The following is a 25,567-nucleotide window of genomic DNA, read 5'->3' as shown; positions in this document are numbered from 1 at the left end:
TTCCTTAAAGTTAAACCTTGGTATGTGATGAGTTTAAAAAAAAAAAAAAAAAAGTAAGGAAAACTTAGGACATCAGCTCACGGTTCTTTGTGCAGAGAAACCAGAGCAGCCAAGACACATAAAGCCAGGTCAGAATGGCTTAGCAGCCACACTAACAGTGTTTGTCACAACTGCCCTCTTCCCATCCCAAGCTCAAATGAGAGAAGTCAGAGAAATATGGGATTACCATGAGTTATTTATGACGCTGAAACCCAAGAGCCCTCTTTATGAAATCATCACTGTTGATTGGGGTGCTCTTTCGTTGTGCAGCATCTGATATGATTTCAAATGGATTTACATCAAAGTCACTTGTGTAAAGTATGAGTAGTTCGCACACATTCAATCAAAATACAGATCTTTATCGGAATTATGTTGTTTGACATGAGCAGACTGCTGTGAAACAGATACCATGGCTGTCATAGTCATTATGGATTTTTCTGTTTAAAGATACTGTGTAGGTGGGGGGTGTAAGGGCATGTGGCCTTTATACTGAAATGTTCTTTAGCCAGCGAACCTGGCTGAAAGGGCAACCTTTCGAATTGTTACCTTTGATACTTCTGTGAAAAGAATATGCATTCAAACCCTCAATTTTTTAAAATATATTTAATTTATAAGAAAAATGTTACAGTATATGTTTCTTAAATTACATTGTGATTAAATATATGTAGACTTTCATGACAGCAACACAATGATAAGTTTTGGTGCAAACACACATACTCAAGAACCAGAGTCCAAAGCCCACACCAAGCATGACAAATACACATGGGTACAATCAATGGCAGTTCATAGTTAATGAACTTTCTGACCTTTAGGAAAATGTACACTGCTTAACCAGATTCTGTGTATTTAATAATTCAGTTACAGAGTAAGAGAGCTGAATAGAGGAGCATCTCTCACCCAATATGCTCAGGAATATCATTCTGTCCAGAGACGGAAATGATTGCACTGACCAACTGAAGGAAAAAAAAAAACTCAGAGAAATCCATTTGTGTGGGTTTTAATAAAAATAAATAAATACATAAAATAAAAAAGGCAGAATGAATCTTAGTAACTGTACTAAGGGGAAAATCTATGAGGGAAACTAAAATCGCAAATGAGGGCCCTGGACATTTGAAGCCATTAGTGTAGAGAATGCGATCAGTATAGTGAATTTACATGTATGGACACTGCTTTGAAGAAAGTACGTGGAAGAAGTCAAGGCAGAAGATGGAGAAGAGATACTACAGTAGCTTGATCTGTCATTGAGATCTTCTGAATGGGAGATCATAGGTGCATTATTGATGAGACTCAGTTTGAGTTTCAGCAGCAGAGGAAATGATAAGGTGTAATGCCATGGTCTACTGTGATCATGGACAGCTTTGTCCTACATACTGTCCTACATACTGTATTGGAAGCTGCTATGGAGAGACATTGCTGCTGTGATATAACTCTTTTTTTTCTCCTTTTGTTTACTTTGACTATGGCCAAAATACTTATTGCACAATAATATGGTGTGTTATAGCCACAATATATCCTGAACCTGTTGTGAGTGTTTCATAAAGACAAAATAGGAGAGCAGTTTCCCAGTAGACTGGCTACTAAAATCTTGTGTCTCTTGTATACAGCTCTGTCTCAGTGCTTTACCATTGAGTATTTTGAGCAGGTGTACAAAGAATAAGAAAATTTGAACTTTTAATATTATTTATTTATTTTTTTAAAAGCACAGCGGCTTGATGGTTTACATTGTTCACAGCAGGAAGGTTCCTGGTTCGAAACCCAGCAGGAACCTTTCTGTGTGGAGTTTGCATGTTCTCCCTGTGCTTGCGTGGGTTTTCTCCAGGTATACTCCGGTTACCTCCCACAGTCCAAAAACATGTATGTCAGGTTGATTGGTGACTCTAAATTGCCCATAGAAGTGAGTGTGAGGTTGTTTGGCTCTATGTGGCCCTGTGATGGACTGGTGACCTGTCCAGGGTGTACCTCTGCCTTTCACCCAAAGAGAGCTGGGATAGGCTCCAGCAGATCCCTGTGACCCTAAATAGAAAAAAGCAGGTATAGATAATGAATGGATGGATGTTACATTGCAATACTATGAAATATTTTTTATGACTGACAAATTTGTGACCTGAACATTTTTCCTTTTTGTGTTTGATGTGTTTTACTGCTTATTGATTACAATTACCTGACATACCGCAAGCTAAAGGTGTTAGCATGGAAGCACATGTTTGTGGAACAGTCTCAAACTTAGCAAACAAGAAACTGACCACGCTGCAGAAAGCTCTCAGTGCAGAGTGCATATGAAATGAAGAGAATGAGCAATACCAAAGAGGAAAGGAGAAAAAAAATCTGCCTCCTTAGCCACTGTGGTTGTTATCGCATAGTGCTTATGGTGTTTTCTGGGCCTGCACATGCAATCAATACACCCAGGCAATTTTAAGCGTGATCAGTTTGCATGGATTATTGCTTGGCAGGAAAGCTTTTACATTGATCCTTTCATCATGTCAATCACTGACAGTGACAACTCTGAACTCTTCAAATTCCATACATCAGCAAGTCCTATTCACGATGTGGTTACATCAAAAACAGTATGAATCAAGATGGTGTTGCGGTATCTGCTGAGGCAGCAATGCTTATATTTAATGTTCACTGTTCATCAAGGCACAGTGCAATTTCTGTGCTCATTTAAAGTTCAAGTCCAGAAGTATGAAGCATTGTATTACCAGCATTTTATATTGTAATTTAAGGGTGGATAAAACAAAGGTTATCTGTATTAGTCTACATTAAAATAGCATGTGTTGCTTTAGTTTATTTCCTCACTATGCACTTATATCAGAACATAATCAGTTAGTTGTAACAAAACTATGAAAAAAGTCAATATGTACATATCTAAAAGATGTAATTTCTCTAAAAAAAAACAAACTCCTAGCACAAAAGAGAGTAAAAATGACAACAGCTGTATGTTAAGCTACAAGTCCTTGCGTTTCATCCCAGTAGGAACAAAAGAAGAGCCCACCCTGCCACATTTGTCGAGTGCTACAGCTGGAGCGGTTTTGCAAGCCTTCCTGCAGCTACTAGCGCCACTGAAATCTCATCTAATGAACAGCAGATAGCAGAGACTAGTTCAAATCAGTGTTGGGAGACTGGGGCTGGCTGGTGAAACACAGAGTGAGTTGTAATATTCTCAATTTCCCCCAGCTGGAGCAGGGTAGAAGCATGTAATTGATAGTGTCCACATGCATATTTTACACTGCAACACAGGTGTAAAGTTTCGGCACTTGCAAGGAACTGAACGGATTTGACAAAGACCATTGAGTGTATAAAATGAGCCTATAGCCTCAATACAATGACCAAATCCTGTTTGATGTTCTAGTTTGCAATATCTTTTTGCTAATAGCACACTGGTGTCACATTTTTCAAATGGCCTTCACATAAGAAATAGGATTGAAAAAAAATGCAAAGGAGTGGATCATGATGCACATAACAACACTGCAATTACTGGCAACTCTGTAGGCCCATACACCAATAACACAGTTAAACTGGCCGATTAAAGCTGAAATAAGTCAATATTTATCATTGCATAACTCAATTGCAAAACTCCATTTTCTCATAATGGCCTCTGATAATTAGGAAGCTCTCTGTGGTCATGTGACTGAAGTTGAGCCTAATCATTGGACAGTTACAGTAAGTCATGGCAGTTTATTGGCATGGAATTCCATAATGGCACAGATCAATAGCAACCCAGGAGGCTTTCCTCTCAGCCGGATTTGACACATTTGAATAAGTGCCGCTGAGGGGGAACAGGCTTGTGTTGAGAGGATTCAATTCCTCAGCGAGCAATGACATGTTAACCAGGGTGATATTCATCTGCTGAGGAATAATCCCAAGATGAAACAAACTGCTACATCAGGTACAAAATCCAATAAAACCCCTCAGAACTTTCCTGCTTGAGGACAAGGCTGATCATCAAAAGCCACGAAAACAGTTTGAACAAATAATGCCCATATGTTCTGAGAATAAAAGATACAATCAGGCTCGTGCCCTTCTCACCCCTCCTCCTCCTTTGAGATCTCTGTGTTGGGAATAATATAAAGCTTAGGGGAGAAGGTTGTGAGATAAAAGGCCACATCACAATGATGATCTCTATCGATCGGCAACCTTGGGCACACAGAGGAGGTCCGGCATTTGTCACGTCGAAGCTGAACTCAGTAGCTGATCCACGCTGCACTCTGATGAATTGGCCCTGTTCACCAAGTTTGTTTAATTGATGACGTGTTCCCTTTCAGGTGGACCACCACTATGTTCCACACATTCATTGATTTTCTAAAACAACCCCACCTTTCCCCCACGCTTCGTTTTCCCACTTTCTTTAAGTACCTAACTGTGCAAGATAAACCCACCCCCACCTTGACAAGACCTCGAGAAGACGTAAAGAGGAGTGCCCTTCAACCTGCTTCTTACCAGCCAGTTAGACTTTCAGAGATATACAGTGCCTCTTTGTTAGTATGGAGGCCTACTAGGTGTATCAACTTAAAGGTATTATGAGACTTGAGCAAAAGTCAATGGGGTTTCTCTGCTCACATTCCTCACAGAAAGAGATGGAGCAGTTAGTAGAAGGTTGGACATGAAGAAAGGTGCATGAAGCAATTTTTCTCTGATATAACCACGAATGTCACAACTTTTACTCCAAAATTCTCATTAGAACTTTTACATCCATCCATTATCTATACCAAGTTATTCCTATTTTAGGGTCACAGGGATCAGCTGGAGCCTATCCCAGCTCTCTTTGGGTGAAAGGCAGGGGTACACCCCTGGACAGGTCACCAGTCCTTCACAGGGCCACATAGAGACAAACAACCTCACACACTCACACTCACTCCTATGGGCAATTTAGAGTCACCAATCAACCTGACATACATGTTTTTGGACTGTGGGAGGAAACCAGAGTACCTGGAGAAAACCCACGCAAGCACAAGGAGAACATGCAAACTCCACATAGAAAGGTCCCTGCTGGGTTTCGAACCAGGAACCTTCTTGCTGCGAGGCAACAGCGCTAACCACTCATCCACTGTGCTGCCCAGCTTTTACATTAATGGTACAATAATCCAAGTCCTTCTCATGCTGTGGTGATTGGTCTTTAAAGGTAGTTTTGGTAACCACTGACTACACTTGGATTCATGTAGTGAAGTACATGAACAAATGTTTGATGTGAACTACCAACCACAAGCATCTCTTTCAGTGAGCATTACTGTTGATCTCTTGCTACCAAACTGTTAATGTTTCATAATGCTTACCAGGCTAAAGTGCACCATGCTTCAGCAACTCTCAACAATCCATACAGGAAAGAATTTGAATTTGTAAACCACACAATCCTATTCCAGGGGATCTGGAGTGCGTAACTTTGTCATTTTGAGAGCCTGCATGAAAACTAACACTTGCTGGAGCAGCCAAGCAACCAGTCAAGCGCTAGGTAGGCAGCCTTTGGCCATCAAAGGGAAATTCCAGCCTAATGGGGTTTCAGAGTTTTCAGTGTATCCCTCAACCATTCACACAGAGCACTTACTACCTGAGGAGTGTTATCACACACACACACACACACCTTTCACACTTTCTTAATCACAGAGTTTGTAGTCGAGGTGAATGCAAATGGTTTTAGACAAGGAAAAGTAAGTCCAAGAGAGAATCTGGCAGTGGAATGAGCATGACGCTGAATTTGCGGCATCATTATGGGACTTTGAATACAAAGGATAGCTAGCGAATCAACTTAAGCAGGCTGTAGACTAACTCTAGAGCTGAGATATGGAAGGAAAAAAAAAAAACAGCAAAAAGAGAAGTAGCACCAACAAAGGCAGAGAAATTGTGCAAAAAGGCACACTTTTGGATTTAATGCACCTATCTCAGATCCCAGAGCCTTGAGAATGGGATTGGATTACTGTCGGTTAGATTTACTTGTGTGGCTCTTCGCCACTACATCATCGTAGGGCCCCCTGCCTCTGGATCAATGGGGATATTTACTGCGGCTGTTTCAGGGAGACTTTCACAGTAGGCAGGGCATTAAACAAACAGCCGACAGCCCCGTCCCAATGATGGCCTGTCTGTTCACACTGTGCCATGCCCAAATGTCACACATATTCACTTCAAACAGGTAGCACACAAACACAAGGGAAGTGCAGATAAAACAAAAAAGGTGAAGCAATTTGCTCTGTGGGCTGAACAGAGAGGAGAACTGCCACATTTGAAAAAAGAAAGAAAAATACACAAGATAAATGGAAAGGCATGTTATGTTTACTTTTAGATAATTAGCCTTGTAACCCACTCTAAAATTATACTTGTTAAAATCCTCTTAAATGGAACCACCTCAAATAATTCCTTGTCTGCATTCCCCTCATTGCTCATAAATGTCCTGTTTTTAACAGTAAAATACAATCGCACATTGGACATTCCATTGTATTGTATTGCTTAATGGAAAAAAACCATAACAACTTTGAAAAAAAATCTGGGTAACATTGAAGTTTTGTTATGGAAATAACAATCCTACTGTTTATAACCTCATTTCACCCATGTTGAGGTGGAAAGGCATCAAAATTAAAATCACTTGACGTAAAACAGCCCTCGTTCACAGAGTATTTCCATGAAGCTGCAGCAACACCCTATTGAATTATATGATAAATTTAGGGAGAATTGCTGTTTAGAGTCTCGAACAACAGTCTTTACATTCATGTATATTGGCTGTCTGCAAAATCATTTACTAAATGCGAGCACATGAGTGGAAGAACGAGAGGAATGTATTTTTTCCCATTCAAATATGAGCAAAATAAGTGCCTTTTATAGAGAAGAACAGTCAGTATGAAATTTATTCATTACTTGACAATTCCACTGACTAAGCCTGCACGATCAGCTGACAGTGCAATGTCAAACAATGGGCTTACAAACGGCAGCTCCGAATCACCGAATCAAAGCTCCCAAGGGCGTACTTAACTCCGATTCATCAACATGAAAACTAATGTGTGTGTGAAAGTCACAAGAAAAATAACACAAAAATAAACACTTATGGCTTGTTGATGAAAGCTGATGTAAGCTGGAGGTTGACAAACCAATCATCACTTTCAGCTGCAGGGGATAATCTGCTGGTTGGGAGTCATCAGTATATTGTTGCCACGAAAATGCATCTTTCTCTTAATATATATTATTACTTTTTTTGTTGCTGTTTTAAGGTTTCCACAGTGGTTCAAATAATTATAATGTGTAATGCCTGTAGCATTTATGTATCAGCTGTCAGAAGAACCTGCCAGAAACCATGCAGGCATTAATTTAAATTGAAACAATGCATGAGAATATGTTGGAAAAAAAAAAAAAATCAAATATGTTGATCTAAAAGAGCTTACGTTATTTCACATTCACTTAAATTTCACCAGTAGGAATAATTTCTTGCTATGTTCTACAGAATGACATGAAAACAAGTTTAAAACCATGGTTATCTTTTACTCTACCCAGTGAGGAATTAAGGATCAAGGCTGTAGTCACATCTGCCAGGCCAGTTGCCCCAGATAAGCATTGAAAAACTCTTTTGTTCTCAGTGATTAAAGTTAGCATTAACTTTCATCTTGGCACCTGATGTGGCTGCATGTTGTTTTCTACCTCCATCACTTAGAATATTTGGTGTGATTTTGTTTTGTCTTTTTTCATACTGGAGAAAGTGAGAACATGAGTTTTTGTGGGGTGTGTGTGTGTGTGTGTGTCTGTGTGTGTCTGTGTGTGTCTGTGTGTGTGTGTGTGTGTGTCTGTGTGTATGTGTGTGTGTGTGTGTGTTTTCGCACACATGTGGACCATGTGTCAAATGTACTGCTGGGAAGAGGCCACCATCGCTTTACCGCTCTCACTTACACACAGAGACACAGGCACGTATGATGACTTCACTGACTCTCACACGGCATACGGCAGACCTCAGACACAGTCTCCCACACCTACTGTAACAGCAGCACAAGAAGGTGAACTGACTTGGCACACTACTGCACTGACACACATTGTTTTAGGCGTTAATGTATGACTTTTTTTCATCTGCTATTGTATTACAGCACTGATCATGGACATTACATGAGCTCAGCTGAACATACATTTATTCACAAGGAGTCAATTTCAGTTACTGCTGTGTTTTTTTCTATAAAACTCCTGATAAAAGTTGTTTTAGTGTTTGTGACTGATTTAAAATTAATTAAGAAAACATTTTTTTTCTAGGAAAAATTTCACGTTATGCATTTTGTACATCATTTCATTTTGTTAGAAATATGTCACTTTTTGTCTGGTATTTTTAATTATGTGTATCTGTTGATTTTTGAGGAGTCATCTGCAGTTTTTTTTTTTTTTTTTTTGTATACTGTACGTAGAACTATGATTTACACTCTTTCACAATTTTAAAACTGTTTCAATTCAAAACAAAAACAAAATAATTAGAGCCAGGAATTGAGATTATTTTTGATGGATCTTTTTGAGGAAACTTCTACCCAAGTTAGCATGAAATATCTGGGAACTTAAAAATAATGTGTTCCAGCATAAATAATTTCAGAGGAATCAAAACCAGTTGATTTTGAAAGATAAGTGCTAATTTCGCTCCTATAGTACCGCCTGTATTAACCGTGAAATGTCACACACAAAAGCAGTTTTGGTGATTTAAATAGGAACGATTTTAATATAATTTGCATAAAAACACTATTTAAATTTACTTTTGATATCTGTGAAGTTAGAAATATTCTTTGTTGCTCAGTAAGGCCCGCACTGTAAAACGAGATATTTTGCTTGTATCTTGTTTTCTGCCTCCAAAATTTTGTCGAATAGTAGGAGTGAATGCAGAAAAAAATGATTGAGAAATTTGTCATTGTTTGGATCATATGTATATGGTAATTCACTTTTAATTTATGGAAATAAAAGGGTGACAGAGAAAGGGAAAACATGAGGCAGATAAGGAAACCATTCAAACACACACCTGTTCTCTTTTTTTTTATTTAAGAAGGTTTTGATTGAGTGATGAGATTGCACTCTGGTGAGTAGCACAGATGCAATAACAGAGAACCGACTCTGCAATTTGTAGGAGTGGTACGCAGAAAACAATGAAAACAGCATGTGATAGATAGCTCAGTCAAAAGGTTAACGGTAACTCACAGACAAAACGTCTTGTTTTTAAAAAGTGCATTCACAAACATGACAAATACTCTCAACTCATGATGTCTATTTTTATGTGATACAAAATATGCATACCTGTTTTAGATTTGTCTGTATTTCTATACATAGATATTTCTTCAAAAGGATCACTTCTTTTTTATTTTTACAAAGGTTAAAAGCAGGGTTGTGGTTGTAGCAGCTTCGGATATCTCTAACCTCTTCACCATATAACGAGATACACAGTCTTAACAGATATCCAAAGAAAACCTACTATTTTTCTTTGTTGTTCAACTCAAATGACATATTGTCTTTATTGAAAGAGATACTCATCAGTGAAGCCTGCAGTTTAGAAAAAAACGGATCAATAAAATGCTTGGGCCATTAAATATTTTTGTATACCCGCTTTTTTGTCAATATCATAAATACTAAAGACACAGGACAATAGTATAAGACAATGCTGGGAGACTAAATGTAAAGATTAAAATAGTTCAAACATTATTTTTTTCAAGTTTTCATGAGAAAAAAAAAAATCAGGCGAGCACAAAAACACTATACTTCTCTTTTCTTCAGTCTACCCATGGCCCTTTTATATGTAAAAGAGCAATCATAAACAAGGTTGCCAGACAAAGGCAATACTTTAAACAAACCTCTGTTCTTTCCTGTTTTAGTCCTGTCCAGATAAGATGCTTGCCCATCATAAATGAGGCAGGATTCTGGTTTTCAAAGGAATTCATAAAAGCAGTCAAACATACTGATAAAAACCAATAAGTACCATGCAAATCTTGCAAGACGACATATTCTCAAACAAGAGACACTATTCTTCGAATAGGCGAAATATCAAGTGAGGAGGGAATGGGTGAAAGTCAAAGACCTCTAATCAATACTAAATACTATATTTCCAAAACCAAACAAAAAAATATTTAATCTGTACATAACCCATGAGTTCTGACTGGATCAGCAGTTTCTTTTCTTGTGGTTAGACTCTTAGTCATTTTGCCAAATGCCTACCTTGGAATAATACAGAAAGGTCTTTTTAATTGATCCCAATTTCTTTGTTCTCCTCCATAAATCTGGAGAAGGGGCGGCTGGCCCCAACCTCCAGACCAGTCTTTTCCATACCCGTCATGGGTGGGCTGCTGCCAGCATGAACACGGTCCATTCCTCCTGGCATGGCTCCCAATGAAGTGATTCCTGTACCACCGAGGCTGACAGGCAACTGGGTGATGCCTCCGTTCTGTATCACAGAGATCTCATTGTTCTTCATGGCCAGGCCGTTGGTGATGGCGGCTGCATACTGGTTCCAGAAGCCCGGGTCGACATTCATGGCCCGAGCCGCCAGATCCTTCTGGAACATCTCACTGAACTTCATGGCATCCCCACCCAGCAGGGCCATGGGATTCTCCACAGATAGTCGTCGACCCCTTCGGGCCGGAGCGTTGTTCCACATGTGTGTTCCCATGTGAACCTAAAATTGGCAAGAAATTCAAAAAGAAACATCATGAAAATGTCATTGTAAGTCATGAAGCAAATCCAAGGCAAATACTGCACGCAAACAGATATTTTATGCATGGGAATGGAAGGGAAAGGCCAAAATTCAATATAAAAATAAGCAAGCACATTCTTTTTTAAATGATCTTGTATATACAAATTTTAGAATAAAAAACCTTTTAAAACTTTTGGAAATTTAGAGAACATAGCAACTATATTTCAGTCTCTGCTGAGATGTTTAAATTATATAAAAGCATATTTTACTACTAAAGGTCATTTGCCTGAATTGATGCTGAAGCATTACTTGGTACATAACGCGTCTACCAGAATATTAACTGGCTCATACCTTAAGGTTGCCCTTTGTGGTGAAAGCCCTTCCACAAATAGAGCAGGCGAATGGTTTTTCTCCAGTGTGTGTACGCTCATGGATTTGCAGAGCACTGGCTGAAGAAAAATTCTTCCCACATGAGTGGCAGTTGTGCTGCTTAGGAGTGCGTCGGGGTGGCGGGGGAGCCAACATGGGGTTGATGCTGGGGCTAATGGTGGTCTGTGGCACTGCAGCCGGAACCTGGATTCCCACAGGCAGGTGAGCGTTGTCGCTCAGAGAGGCTGACTTGCCATGTCCATTCATTTCCATTTTGATCATATTTGATGCGGTACTGGCCAGATTCGGAGTACTTAGCCCTGAAAAACAAATAAAGATAAATATGAAAATACTGAAACATTAAAACTGCAGAAGGTATTTCTGTAAACTGGAAGTCTCGTATGGCTACAAGATCACTGCTGGTAATAGTCAAACCTCAAAATGTACAAACCACTCTATCATAAAATCCCACTGCGTAAATTAGGACTAAGACTAACTAAGACTATTAATTATTAATTTAGGTGTATATAATGTTTTCAAATAGATTTTGAATATGAAGTATATTCGTTTTTGATAGCAATATGACTGTACAGCAGTGACATGTATGTCAGTCATTTATGTAGCAACTCTATAGTGCAATCATCATCACTTGAATTGTTGAATATCCATTGAAGAATCTTACTGCATATGTAAGAACAGAATTTATTCAGTATTGTGTCTGTCTTCACTATTTACAGAATATTCATGTTAACGTTCATTGGTCTGTTACATATGTTTTCGGTATTTACGTTTCTTCAATTGATGTAAGCTGAGTGTTTTAGGGGGAGAAAAACAGTGTATGTAGTTATCCCAGTTGGAACCTGATGAAGTGCAGAGGGCCCTGTCAGCTGTGGAGGATGGAGAAGCAGCTGGAGAGTTGACTGACAGTGTTGAGTAGTAAATAAATAGCTAAATAATAAATTAGGTGTCCTGAAATCTCTGCTACTTTGTGTAAACAAATTTGATCAACTTCAGGTTTCATCTTGTAAATTGCTGTTGATTTAGTTTTTCTATCGTTTTGTTTTCTATAGTTCGATAGTGGACTGCATTTTTCTTTTTAAATCTGTTCATTAGTTAGATCCATTTTTATGCAAGAAAAGTCAATCAGACCGTTTTGCATTGATTAATTTGCAGTTGAAAGATATATAATCATTATGAGTGCATTAATTATCACATAAAATAATGTGATATTTTATTCACTTTATGTAATGCATTACATTTTAGTTGATTTTGCACATACACACCTCGATCTCTATTTAGAAACAGCATGTTGAAGTGGCTCTCTTCCTTGACAAAGTGCCTGCTAGGTTGAGTGGCAGTCAGATCAAGGGCCCCAGTGCCTTCAGCTGCAGAAAGCGGAGATGGTGTTTCTGATTTTTCTGACTTTACTGTTGCTAAGCCAGCTGTATTGTTCTCCTGGCCCTCCTCTGCTGTCATGGCACTGCTGTTATTATTGTTGTGTGTAGCTGGGGACTTGGATCGCTGGCTCTCAGAATGGCTGTGAGCTGGGGACAAATGCTGCATAGAGCCAGAGGACTCAGACAAAGCAGGGCTCCCCAAGCTCTGACCTTCAGCATCCCCCATTCCAGATAAGGAATCTGTGGTAAAACAGTCAGTCTCTCCTCCAAAGTTACTGCCATTCTGGGTAGACTTCTGACCAAATGAACGGGTCATGTTGGCAGTGGAGTCGATCATCTTCATCTGGTTCTCCATTGCAGCTATGCTGGAGATGATGGAAGTTGGTGGGGAACTCCCAGGTGAATAAGGTTTAGATGGGTCTATTTCTCCTTCTTTTAAATCAGCTTCATCATCTATAGCCTGCTCCATTTCATCCAGAAGATCATCATCATAATTACTCATCGCATCTAAGCTCTTCTCATCAAAGGAGAGGTCAGTGTCCATCTCCTGCAGGTTTTCAGGGACTGGGGTATTTGGGATCTGCCCTCCCATGTGCATACGGATGTGCTGCTGCAGCACAACAGCATTGGTGAACTTTTTCTGACATATAGGGCAGGAGTGTTGGACCCGAAGTGGGGGTTTGGATCTATGGACACCAAAGTGTGTTTTCAGGTTTCCCTTGGTGGTGAATGCCCGACCACATATCTTGCATTTGAAAGGCCTCTCACCTGTGTGGATACGGTAGTGCATCTTGAGAGCACTCTGGCAGCTCAAAATGCGATGACAGATGACACACTGGTTTGGGTCAGTCATCTTCTTGTCAATGTTCTCAACAAGCTGCTGCAACTTTGATGTCTCTGAGGTTTGCATAGAGTCTAGGAGGCCTCCAAAGGGAAACTTGGCCTTAAACTGGTCTGAAAGCATGGGAAGAACAGGATGGGAGATGGGGTTAGAAACAGAGTCGGGGCTACTGATAGGTTCAGTGGCCTGGCCACTGCTGGACGATGTGGTGGAGGTGATGGTAGTGGAAAGTACCACTTGAGTTACTGTAGTTGTTGTGTTGGTGTTCTCTCCTGGCCTAGTAGAGCAACTTGGAGGCAGGAGGACACCTTCAGGTTTCAAAAGAGGAGGCGCATCATTCCCTAAGCTAGGTTTTGGGGGGGGCGAAGTAGTGGTCATGCAGGACTCAGTGATGATATTAGGGGACAAGGATGCACACTCACTTGAGGGTGGAGATGGCCTCTGAGGGGACCTGTTGAGCGGTGTGAGACTTGGAGACTCACCAAAACCTCCCATCATACTTGGCAGCGTGGGAGGCAGTTGGAGCCCAACTGAGGTTGGAACTGTTGGCAGGACAGGTTTGCTGTCAAGCCATGTGGTTACAGGTTTTTCTGGGGGCAGAGACATGCCATATGGGATGCCTGAGCTTGTGGGCACGTTGTCCAGGTATTCTGGCACAGGGTAAGGGTTCATCTGAATATGTGGATATTTCTCTTTGTGCCTCTGGAAGTGGACTTTCAGATTTCCCTTGGTGGAGAAACGGTTGCCACATATGTTGCATTTGTAGGGCCTCTCTCCAGTGTGGGAACGCAGGTGGATCTGCAGGGCGCTGTCACTGCCAAACACCTTGGCACAGAACCGACACTTATGCTTGAAGAAGGGGTCCTCAGAGCTGGGCTTAGTGTCAAACACAGACACGTTTGGGGGCTTCCCCTTCCTGTGCTTCATCAGAGCAGAGAGGGGATCGAGTGCATTGGCCGTGGCTGCAATGCTGGCCAGTGGGTTAGGAAAGATAACGCTGCTGGACGAGCTGTGAGGTATCAGTGGTAGACTGGAGGCAGAGCTCAGGAGGCTACTGTGGCTGAGTGAGGGAGGGGTGGTGGAGTTCCTGGGAAGAGCTGAGCTGCTGCTGATGCCACCTCCTCCTGTAACACTAGTACTAGTGCTAACATTGTTTGTGACTGTGGATGAGCAGGAGGGAAGTATAGATGACAGTCCATTACCACTGGGTGAGGGAAACACTGTATTACTTGAGGATGTGTTTGGGATTGAAGAGTTAGACTGCTGAGTGCCACTTTGTGGCGTTTGAGACAGAGACCCTTCTATTGCTGAGGTCAGAGGTGAAGGGCCTTGGCCATTGATAGTGGCTGGCAATCTAACAGGCAGCTGATGAACAGGAGGAGTGATGAAGTTATGTAGTTGAAGCTGACTTGCGACAGGGGGGACACAGGAGGATACCGGCCCCTGGTTAGTGGCAGCATTGCTGTGATGGTGGCTGAGTGCAGGCTGTGAGGCAGGCTGTCTGTTCATCAGAGCCACCTGACTGCGTATTTGTTCTATCAGCTGTAGCTGGTGTATCTGCTGCTGCTGGAGGGCCATCAGCTGATCTAGGATCATAGGAATAGCCATGGTGGAAACCCCACTGCCTGCTGCTGCCCTTACGCTCTGTGAAAACTGGGCAACTGCAACCCGGGTGCCATGCAGGGTCTCCAGGGTAACATTGGTGCTTGGCATGGCATAGCTTGTAACAGTGGAAGGAACGACATCATTGAGCTGAGGTAGGGAGCTGTCTGGCTCAGGGGATGTCATGTCTCTTTCTTCAGCATCCATATGTTTTTCAGGAGAAAGATCTAGTTCCATCTGCTCATCTTCCTTTTCTAGGACATTGACCTCATTTAAGGTTGCTGTCTCTGGGATGTCATCCCCCTCACCAGCAGAACTGTGGTTGCCCTCCCTTGGGTCCTCGCTATCAGCCTGTTCACTAGGGCAGCTGGGTACAGGAGAGGGCTCTGTTGGGTACTCCTGGGAGGGGTTAGGTGTGTCCTCATTGTCATTCACTATGAGCACCAAGGGGTTCTTGGTGCAGCTCTTCAAATGTTCACAGAAATCTGACCACTTGAAGAACTCAGCGCAACACTTCTCACATACATGGGTTTCCTCACTGCCGCTGCGGCTCTCATTCCCGCTGTCGGCATCATCCAGCACATCACCTCGGGCTACAAGGAGAGGGGAGGTTCAGGGGAGTGGGTAGGAAAGAAGGGAGGAGGGAGCAAAAAAGAGAAGAATTAATGAATAAATAATCAATGAAGAATCCACACATATTTTGTAGAGCAGTGCTGCAAAGGTTTAACCTTTGATTTTTTTTCTCTCTTTTAACATAACCAAAATCAATATTCTTTCTATTTTTTTACTCTGAACAAATTGCCCTAGTTCACCAATTCTCAAGACTCAGGTTTGCGCATTCACACCGTCTCCATAGAGCCAGCTAATAATTTTCTTTGTGCAATCCATCAAATTATGAGGGCCTATCAAATGTGGATACTGCCGCTTAATGAAATTCCATAGAACCTATTGATTTCCAATATTTCATACAATTGTACCCAACAGCTGCCTCATCTGTTGGGTACAAATCAGGACTTTGATGGCCGCATTAGGATTCCCCTCTGCTATCAACCTCAGTCATTTCTACTTGAATTTCAAATGCCTGGGCCTTTTCATTTAGCATTGCAAAGCTAACAGTCTAGCCCTCTTCTAAGACAAGTACTCTGTATACTTGTTATGATGTCAGAGAAAATGTGTTGTCAAAAGAATAGGACATAGATTTGTGGGACCGCCTACCCTTACGCACATCCAGCACTATTCACTGTTAAACTGAACATTAAAAATGTGTACAAGAACAAACGCATATCTGAAATTTATAATTGTGCCCACATTGAAATTTTATAAAATAAAAGAATCCTGTTTAGTCAAAAAGATACTGGGTTACTTTCTCCTTCTCTCTCACTCCCCCTCTCCCATGCTCTCTGAAATAAGACTCAACAAATTACATGCTAGTGCCATGGCAGCAAAGTCTCTGATTAGTTACACATGTTTAATCACAGTTGTAGGAAGCCACTTCCTCTTCCACATGCAACCATCAAGAGTAAAAAAAATGGCACAAGCTCTGCACATGGACCTAAGTCACACCTGATCAAAAATGTGTAAAAAATGTCCTCCCCAGTATGTTTATTTTTGTTAGAGCATAGTTTTACTGCGTGTGTGTGTGTGTGTGTGTGTATGTGTGTGTATGATGTGTGTATGTTCTTTTCATTAAGAAGTGGGATCAGTAACCACCACAGCATCCTGCATGTAATTTATTTCAGAATCTCCTGTTCAGTTTATACAGAAAGTACCAGCATATATCTGGCAGTACAACTATTTATCCACAAATTAAACTATTTTATACACACTTTACACTATGAGAAATAAATGTTAGGACAATTTGTTAGGCATTTATTGCAAATAAAAGTGATTTATTTCACAGAAAGATGGTTACCCTAAAAAAAAGTTGCTGTAAAACAGGGTAATTTGATAGTTGTTAGGTGAGGTTATAATTTATTTATTTTTTTAAACGCCATCGCTACTTTAAATTGGTTTCTAATTATTTGCATGTATGTGCATGCATGTCTAAAAACACACACTCAGATAAAAACATTCCTGAATAAAATAAGAATTTTTTTCAATTTGTGTGAATTTGATTCAATTAATCGTAGAAGTGTAATTGTCAGTATTGTCAGAATACATGAAAACACTGCTTATTACACACTACACATTTACGCAACATCATAGGACGTAGTATGCTTTTTAACACAGTGGTCATGAGATTCCTACAATACCTACACTCATTTCAAAGGTTAAAATAGAGCGAGCCATGGTGACGCAAATATCCGTTTCTTCCAATTACAGTGACTCATTAGTAAAATTCATCACTCCTGTAATTTCTGGCCAAAAGGGGCATGAGCTATCAAGGTCTGGTGTTTGCAACTTAATTAATTATCAACAGGAAGGCTTTGGACATGCTCCACGTTCTCATCCTCACTGGGGGCAGGGCTGGCAGAAGAGGACATTATTTTACTTAATCATGTATGCTGCTAGATTAAGTTGGTGAAAACAGATAAAGCAGTAAAATGAAAAAAAAACTCTTCTTATTTCAAAATTTTCTTATGAGGGCTGCACTATATTTAGTTTGCAATGTCAGTGTAATCTCTTTCTCTAATATTTTAGTCACTAGCCTGTAAAATCAATTTAAGATAATAAAAAAAGGTTATTTTCTAAATTTCAGTTGTATGCAGCAATATGCAATATGTAAGCAGCAAGTGAATGGAAGTGTCAGCAACACGTGACGGGAGGCTAAAAATCTCCTTAGCCCAGCAGCGGACAGCTAAACTCATTTCCATAATTGAGGGTTGAAAGGTCAGTACAAATGAGTAGGCATTGTGCTGAGCTGATTAGTTATTAGAATGGTATTACTGTCAATCTCTCTTATTCATTCATACAATTACAAGTGGGGGCCTTTGTATGCCTCTGACCTCACACTCCCGCACATAATGACACATTTTCTCACACACATTTGTAGACAGACAAAGAACATGCACAAATTATGTGCATGTCTATAAACACCTAGAAAATGCCACACACACACACACACACACACACACACACACACACACACACACATCCTTTTTACTGTACCAAGTGTGTATATAGGTGTGTTTGTACAGGCCTAGTTTCGTAAATTTACCCTGTGAAAGGCTAAAGTTTTACAGCAAACATTATTTTGTTCCTTTAAATTGAATTTTGGGAATTAAAAAAAAAAAAATCCTGTTTTTATTCGATATTCTCCTACTCATCATTTCAGTTTTTTGGCAGTGGTTATTGTAATCAGAAGAACATCATGAAAAATGAGTTCACGTGCTTAATGACTCAAAGACGTCTGAAATGTGTAGCTTGTTTCAAAAGATTTAATAAATCGCATAAGATTCAGGAATTTGCTGTTGTGTTTGAACATTGCTGTAATTTGTCAATAGTTCACTACAAACCACACCAGTATAATCATCTGATATGTTTTTTATGTCTCCAGTGAAAATGTTAAAAAACAGTTAATTCTCATAATTTTAAAACAATTTACAGTCTCTATCACCATGAAATTGCAGTGCCATCATGTCATACAGCTGCGTGAAGGCAACATTTTGTTGGTTGTTTTGTGTTTGCAAGACAGTGAAAATGTGTTTGTGTGTGTGTCTGTACTGGGGGTGGGGGGGTATTGATTTTCCTATAGCATGAGAGGAAGGGATGAAAAAAAATCCAATCCGTTTCTCATTCCTTTAAGAGTCTTCATTTACCCAAATGCAAATATTAAACTGAACAGAGTCAATAGGGGAATTGTAGACATTGAATCTGTGTGTCCACTATCTTGCTCAGCAATCTTTGACATGCTTGCTGAAACCGCTAATCTGACATATTATATCAGATGAGGTATTCATGCTTTCCACTGATTCCGTGAAAGCCACAGAGCCAGGCATTGAATGAAGCATTGAGCAATTACAAATTCACCCCATTCTTAGCAATTTCCAGATTCACTCTTAATGAATACACACGCAGACAATGATACTGGTAACATTTACTCTCTGTTGAGACAGGTAACGCCACTGGCATCTTTTTTGTAAAGATAATTGTGTATACTAAATTTAAAGAATTTGCTGCTTAAAACCTCTTTGCAAAACTGAAATTGTAGATTTCTTTTACATAAACTAAGGAAGTTAAAACAATATCTGAACTGTGCCTGCACTTACAGCCTTCTTAGAACCACCCCTCCTTCTGCCCCTTTAAAATGCATTGTTCTGAAGCATCTGAGAATAGCTTAGGACCCTTAAAGAGAGATGCTTCACTGTAGGTTGAGTCCCCCCAAGGGCTCAACCTATAATTCCAGCAATGTTGGAATTCCTGTGGCAATTACCGTTTTCCAATGTGTTATTTTATTAGACATCTGGCTAATAAAGTCAAAGGTCTAATTTCCAGGAAAAATATTTTTTAAGTACTGTATTTTATTCCAAGGTGTTTTCATAGTAAATAATTTTACAAATGTTTTGTTTGCCCTTTGCTGCGTTTTTATTTTGTAATCAAAACCTAGAAGAGTTTCTTTCACCTTTTATAAAAATCCATGAATCTTCCAATGATATTGTTACAACATTACCACTTATCTTGTAGGTATTTGCAAAAGTAACAAATCATGCAAAAATGTTTTTTGTTCATGCAGCTACAAATCACATAAATAACTCCTTGAATGAGCCCATGCATTCTCAGCCCTGCAGAGGCTTGATCACTGTCAGCCCAGCTGTGTGCTGTGTGCTGTGTGTGTGTGTGTGTGTGTGTGTGTGTGTGTGTGTGTGTGTGTGTGTGTGTGTGTGTCACTGGCCTGGTCAGTCCTACTGCAGAGTGGTACAGTCATATCTGCACTAACAGAGAGACCTTTGTCACTGTCTGCAGATGTGGAGCAGCCAAAACATTAACGATTTGTTTGTGTAAGCATTTGCAATACAGTATTCAATGACGGCACTCTGTCCAGATGACTGTGTCACCCGTCAAGATGGCTCTCTGTCTCTGGATTTACAACACAGCTCGAGATTAGAGTCTTTACGATCTAATAGACGTTCATCCTCTGCAGCCAGAGAGACTGTACTATAGGTTCTGGTTTTTACCTGGCGATCTTCGCTTCAGTTCCTTTCGGATTTACATTGTTAAATTCCTGTTCTCAAGTAGTGTTTCGCTTTTAACATGAGCAAAGCAAAGTGAAATATATAAATTAGCTCAGCAGTCAAACTGTTCCTGTGAGTGTTCTTTCTGAACGTATCAGCACTAAATGATCAAAATAAAGACAAACAAAATCATCTTAAGATGACGCACTAATAGCCAAATTTACTGTCAGTTCATTACTAGTTTGCTTTTTCTTAAATCCCCACAAATTTGGAGTTTTTGTATAATATTAAGTAGCCCTTCTCTTTCCTCACTCCTGTCAGGCTCTTGCTTGTTGGTGTGCGTTTTTAGTGTGGAGTAGTAATTAGGACACAGCCATATTTGAGTGCCTTCTTGAAGACGTCTTTGGCACAACTATGTGGGTGGTCTAGAGGCCTGCACCCAGTGGTGAGAGTGGATTAAAACAAAAGCCAAACAAAGCCCCACAGCAGGGGAAGTGGGCAACAACTGTGTTGTCAGTGTCAGTAGGCATTTTCTCACTGTGTTATATTTTTTGCACATCATATTTACGTCTATCCCTGCTTCAGATATTAGGTTGTAGTGAAAGTCCTCCCTTTACATTGTCAACGTTTTTTAAAGAACTCTACAAAAAATCTTGCAGTGACCATAGGTGAATATATCTGAGTAAAGCATCAACAATGAAAATTTAAACCACAGTTGACTACAACTACCAGATTAGTGAAGGAATGTGCAGCATGTCTTTTCTGTAATGTCTCCTAATGTAGAAAACATTATTTTTACTGTGCAGTAATAATGGGAAAATTCACTTTTCTTGGTGGATGTAGAGCTCCGTCCTTCTCTGTAGCTTGGGAAATTTGCCTTTTTCTGTATTATTCCAATTAGGACTAAGCTTAAGTGTTTTCATATACAATATGCACACCACCGCCCCTGACTACAGTTCACATGCACACCTTCAAAGACACTGGATGCGGAGGAAGCGGTGGTGAGATGAAAAGCCAGTCGCTGTTCACACTTTCTAGGTCACGAGTGAGCTGTGCTGCCAAGGTCAACGGCACACATGTTCTAATTGTACAAGGAGGTTGACAACTAGCAGCAGAACCTAGCTGGCTGGGTCTAGACAAAGGTTAAGTCAACAAGCTTTAAAAAGGCAGAGCACCCTTCCTTTCGCCATCCTAACACACACACACACACACACACACACACACATATACAACCCCCATGCCCCCAGGGGGCAAGTGTCTGGAAGGCCTGAGGGAGAGATGATATGCCAGACAAGGGCTTGTTGGCACTTGATTTTAGTTTTTCATGTTTTCAGGGATGTAGCAGATTAAAGAGGTCCTTACTGAGCAGCGGGGGGGAAAACAGTGAAAAAAGTATAAAGAAAGATCCAATTGAACCTTTAGAAAAATAAAAATAAAATCAGAGCACAAAAGAACAAGAATATCAGAGCTTCCAAATCCTGTTTATATTTTCTTGAACGATGGCTATTTTCATCAAATGCACTTCAAACATAATGTCTGTCCTTGAGCACAATTTGAGCACTCAACTCCTACCAGCCCCGTCATGTATAGATTTTAAGTCTAAATCAAGCGACTGACGATTGGAACTTTTGAATTCCTTCGACATTATATGCAATGATTTGTCAAGGCCAGCGATCAATAGTGTCGTCACGAGCTGCACCACAGCAATAGGCAGTGGAGAATCTGATCATGCTGCAATGATACACTGGCAGTCTGACATTTGCAGCCCCATCGTGTAAGGTAGCTTTGGATGAGATATGGTATTATTAGGTTTATTGTGCATTATTATTGTGCATGGGCTCACTGTTCGACCAAAGGCTTGGCATTGTTTCACTGCAACGCCTGTCCTGAAAACAAGCGAGCCAGTATAGGCAACAACATTCCATGGCCACTTCCAGTCTTAAGCACAACGGCGTGCACACTATAGGTGACCCATGACACAGTCCATGTGTGTAGATTTTTATTTAAAAACTGTATACTTCTATCTGTATTGGAAAGTGTTTTTTTTTGTTTTTTTTTTTTTTTGTAATAATTTAAATGTAATTCAACCAAATCATCCAAACGTAAGATTTCTCACCTTACAGTCCACGACAATACAGGAGAGCAACCTGATGGATGTTTTGTATCTGTGACCAAAATCTGGGAAAGGTTATCTCAACACTGAAGCAGTAACAGTGTTTGTGTGAATTGCCAAGAAATGGCAATCGGACACAGTAAATCAGACAAAAGGGCCAAGAGTTGTCAGTGTCATTCCCACCTCACACCAGCATTTCCTCATGCAAAGAGAGCTGATCCCCAGAGATTACATCACACATTTCTGTTCTAAAGAAGGTCTCAACGTGTGTGGGAGTGTGTGTGTGTCACTGTGACTGTGACTCTGTGTGTGTGTGTGTGTGTGTGTGTGTGTGTGTGTGCGTGCGTGCGTGCGTGCGCCAACATGGGCCAAGTTAGAATGGTATAAATAATAGCTGTGATTTGTTGGAAACACTGAGCTTGACCAATACCAAAAAAGAGAGGCATCTTTCTAAGTTTAGCCAAAAGTAAATTAAAGGACAACAGTTTAAATCTTGAAAAAAAATAGATATATGAAAATTACAGGCTTATAGTTGAGGGCTCTGAAAGTTACACAAAACAAAGATATTCATTAATCTAAATCCTTAAATGTAAAATATTTTCCACATTGATTGTAATAAAAGTTAAAAAAAGACATTTAAAATCGTAAATTAAAAAGCAGGATTTCTGCACTACAACGTATGGAAAATATTATTCTACTAGTCATCCAGTTATTGCTGTAATTCATCCTTTTATATTTCAGCTTGCTTAAGATCTGACTCCAGCCCTGTAATGACTGTTTTATTGGGCAAAAAGCCTGAGTACAGAATAAAAGATGAATGAGCCTTTTTGTTCACATGGCCAGGACGAGCTCTGTCAAAAAGGGAACAAATCAAGTGTGCCAAATTTACGTGAGGGGGGTAAACAAAAAAACATTTCCATAACAAAACAAGGCTATGACCTGCAACAGAATCCGCATTTTGCTCAGAGGAGAACCAGGTAGGCGCTCAGGGACAAAAGACACAAACGCAAAACAAAAATAAATAAATAAATATATATAAATATATACATGGTCCGAATTAAATGTTTTTTGATGATGATGAAAAATATGCCATCATTTGCGGAATTAAGAATTTTACAACTCTAAGACAAAATGTCAAATATTTCCGAGCTTCTCAAATTGCGTGTGTGTGTGGGTGTGTGTGCGCGTATTTTAGCGTGCGCACATGCACATACAAAAATCACCTGTATACAATTTCAACGAGTTAAATAACACAACTCCAGTATTTGATATATAGGAAAGTATGAAATCATTTGTTTTGAAACAGGCCTTTCCAAAGGGCCTCCAGCACATAATAGAAATGCTGCAAGTGTGAGCTGTTGTAAATGATTAGATGTCTGATTTCCATTTCCATCCATCGTAAAAGTCATGTAACAGCCAGTAGACCACAATGCGATGCAGGTTAACAGATTTTCTGGAATAAAATAAACGCATCTTAAGCGAGAACTGTTCACTTTCTGTGCCAGTAGAGCTGAGACTTTCTACCTAATAACAGTATCATAATGGATCTATTGCAAATTATTGCGTCTATATTAAAGAAAATAATCTGATCGGCGTAATCCAAAGGAATCCAAACTGAAGGTAAAACTTACAGAAAGGGAGTTAAAACAAAGTGAGGTGAAGAAACATCGCCAGTGCAGAGCTGTGAGGAGGAAGTTGTCTGTTGTTAAACCTCAGCTGATCGAAGCCACTCACCCTGCTCGGAAATCACCCCGGCTAGCGCGGGATCCTCGTCCGACTTGAGGTGCTGCGGCTTGGCTTGCTTGCGTCGGGACATGCTGCTGGCGTCAGTGCTGGCGATGCTGCTGCTTTTGCGCTCCGAGATGTGTCTGCGTTTTGCAGATACATCAGCGAAGGGCGAATGAATCAACACACAAAAAAGTTCGCAAATTGTCTGGTAGCAGAGAGAGAGAGGGGGGAAATCTGAAATTAGCCGGTGTCGCTGCCGCTGCTGCTGCTGCTGTGCGTTAGATTGCGCATGTCGCTATAATAATTATGATAGTGAATAATGCCTTGCGATTAATGGCACCGTGTGAAGGTGGTGAGGATTGGCTGGAGTCCAGCGGACGCGCATTGGATATGGTAATGAGGGACGGACTAAGCAATTAGCCGCTTCACTCTCAGACTTTAGCCGTCTCTTTTCTCTTTACTATCCAACCTCCCCCAACAACACAACACACCAAATCTGTTGTTATGCCCAGCTCACAGGGGGGTCTTCAGCAGGGAACGTCAGACTCTTTTCTCCCCCCTCCTTTCACGGAGCGCACTGACTCGCAAGTGCTGAGGATTCACCGCGAAGTATCTTTAATCTTCATCACTTTGACCTTTGTGATCCCACTTTTTACCTCAGAACTTCAGAAACCGTCTTCTCATAAAGTCTATCTTGAGATCTTGGCTCAGTTCTCGCACTTTCTCTCTCAGTAACTTTTCTTGTGTGCCCAGGGTGAGCACGCACCTCCTTCTGACTTGGACTCAAAGGAAGCGATGTTTATAGTCTGAGAGGTTTCTGGGCTTTAAAGTTTTCTCTCCATGGACATCCTCCCGGTAAAGTAGCTGTTGTTTGACTTGGCACACGGACACCCGATGACCACAAAGTGGACGAGACGAGTAAAGTTCTTGACAATAACAATGAATTGTCATCAAATTCTTCTTTTTTTAATGTAATGGCGCAGCTCCGCTCTCCAAAGTTTGAGACGCGTCTTTCCGAGATAGCGGTGCCACGATTAGCAACAGTCCTCCTCTCGGCAACAACGTGGACGTCAATGCGATTTAAAAAACTCGTTTGTCCTGAAAGAGAGAAGTCACTTCAGTGTATGTGGCCGCGATGAAGTCCGTCTCGTCCTCCCCCTCTCGCTGCTGTTTTAGCTCCCGGTTGCGCCTTCGCCTCGGTGCGCTCTGGCAAAAGTGTCTTTTTCAGGATATTCGGTGACCAAACACACAAACTCGGCTCGTTTTCCAAATTAAAACTTAAGCCGCTGTTTTCCCTTTGCTCGACTCGCGGGTTTACATCGAAGCCAACTTTGAAGTTATCTTCTGGCAGCCCACTAGAAGCGTCGGTCTCTCGGTGTTGGGCATGGCTCCGTGTGTGTGGGGGACTGGGCTGTGTGTGAGAGTTAACCCCCAAGCAGAGGTTCAGCCCATTGCTTTCAGCCACCACTAGGATGTACCACCACGTTACTGTTCAATGGATCGTGCTCAGACTCCAGTGTGAACACCCAGATTTGACCTCCCATCATGTAATATCTCACAGCTCCTACCAGGCGCCGCCTGTAAAGAATAACCTGTCATATTAATCTCACAAAGTATATTTTTTATCACGGTGGCGGTTTTGTGGTTCCACGGTAGGCTTTCCATCACAACTTGCAACCTTTATTTTAACTTTAGTTCTAGTTTATGAACATTTTACGCACGATGGCAACCACTGGAAATACAGTTTATCTT

At 40.7% G+C, this 25,567-nt stretch overlaps 1 protein-coding gene across 1 annotated transcript; it reads right to left on the bottom strand.

Moving 5' to 3' along the window:
* Window positions 1-9,116: 9,116 nt before the first annotated feature.
* On the bottom strand, window positions 9,117-25,198 carry sall3a (spalt-like transcription factor 3a). Its single transcript, XM_026293300.1, has 4 exons — window positions 23,822-25,198; window positions 12,307-15,456; window positions 11,006-11,343; window positions 9,117-10,636 (listed from the first exon to the last, which is right to left on the bottom strand). Exons 1-4 carry the CDS (start codon window positions 23,901-23,903, stop codon window positions 10,205-10,207), a joined length of 4,002 nt encoding a protein of 1,333 aa, XP_026149085.1. The 5' UTR covers window positions 23,904-25,198; the 3' UTR covers window positions 9,117-10,204.
* Between the last annotated feature and the right edge of the window lie 369 nt (window positions 25,199-25,567).

This window comes from Mastacembelus armatus, chromosome 16 (assembly GCF_900324485.2).
Source record: "Mastacembelus armatus chromosome 16, fMasArm1.2, whole genome shotgun sequence".
NCBI lineage: Eukaryota > Metazoa > Chordata > Actinopteri > Synbranchiformes > Mastacembelidae > Mastacembelus > Mastacembelus armatus.
This window is presented reverse-complemented; position numbering and strand designations above follow the sequence as displayed.

What these genes read in the sequence shown, in the direction of transcription:
- sall3a (XM_026293300.1), bottom strand. Translation starts at nt 23,903, where the DNA reads ATGTCCCGACGCAAGCAAGCCAAGCCGCAGCACCTCAAGTCGGACGAG. An exon ending in CGGGGTGATTTCCGAGCAGG is followed by an intron (nt 15,457 to 23,821) that starts GTGAGTGGCTTC and finishes CTCTCCTTGTAG; the next exon opens with CCCGAGGTGATGTGCTGGAT. An exon ending in GTTTCTAAATAGAGATCGAG is followed by an intron (nt 11,344 to 12,306) that starts GTGTGTATGTGC and finishes TTTGTTTTTCAG; the next exon opens with GGCTAAGTACTCCGAATCTG.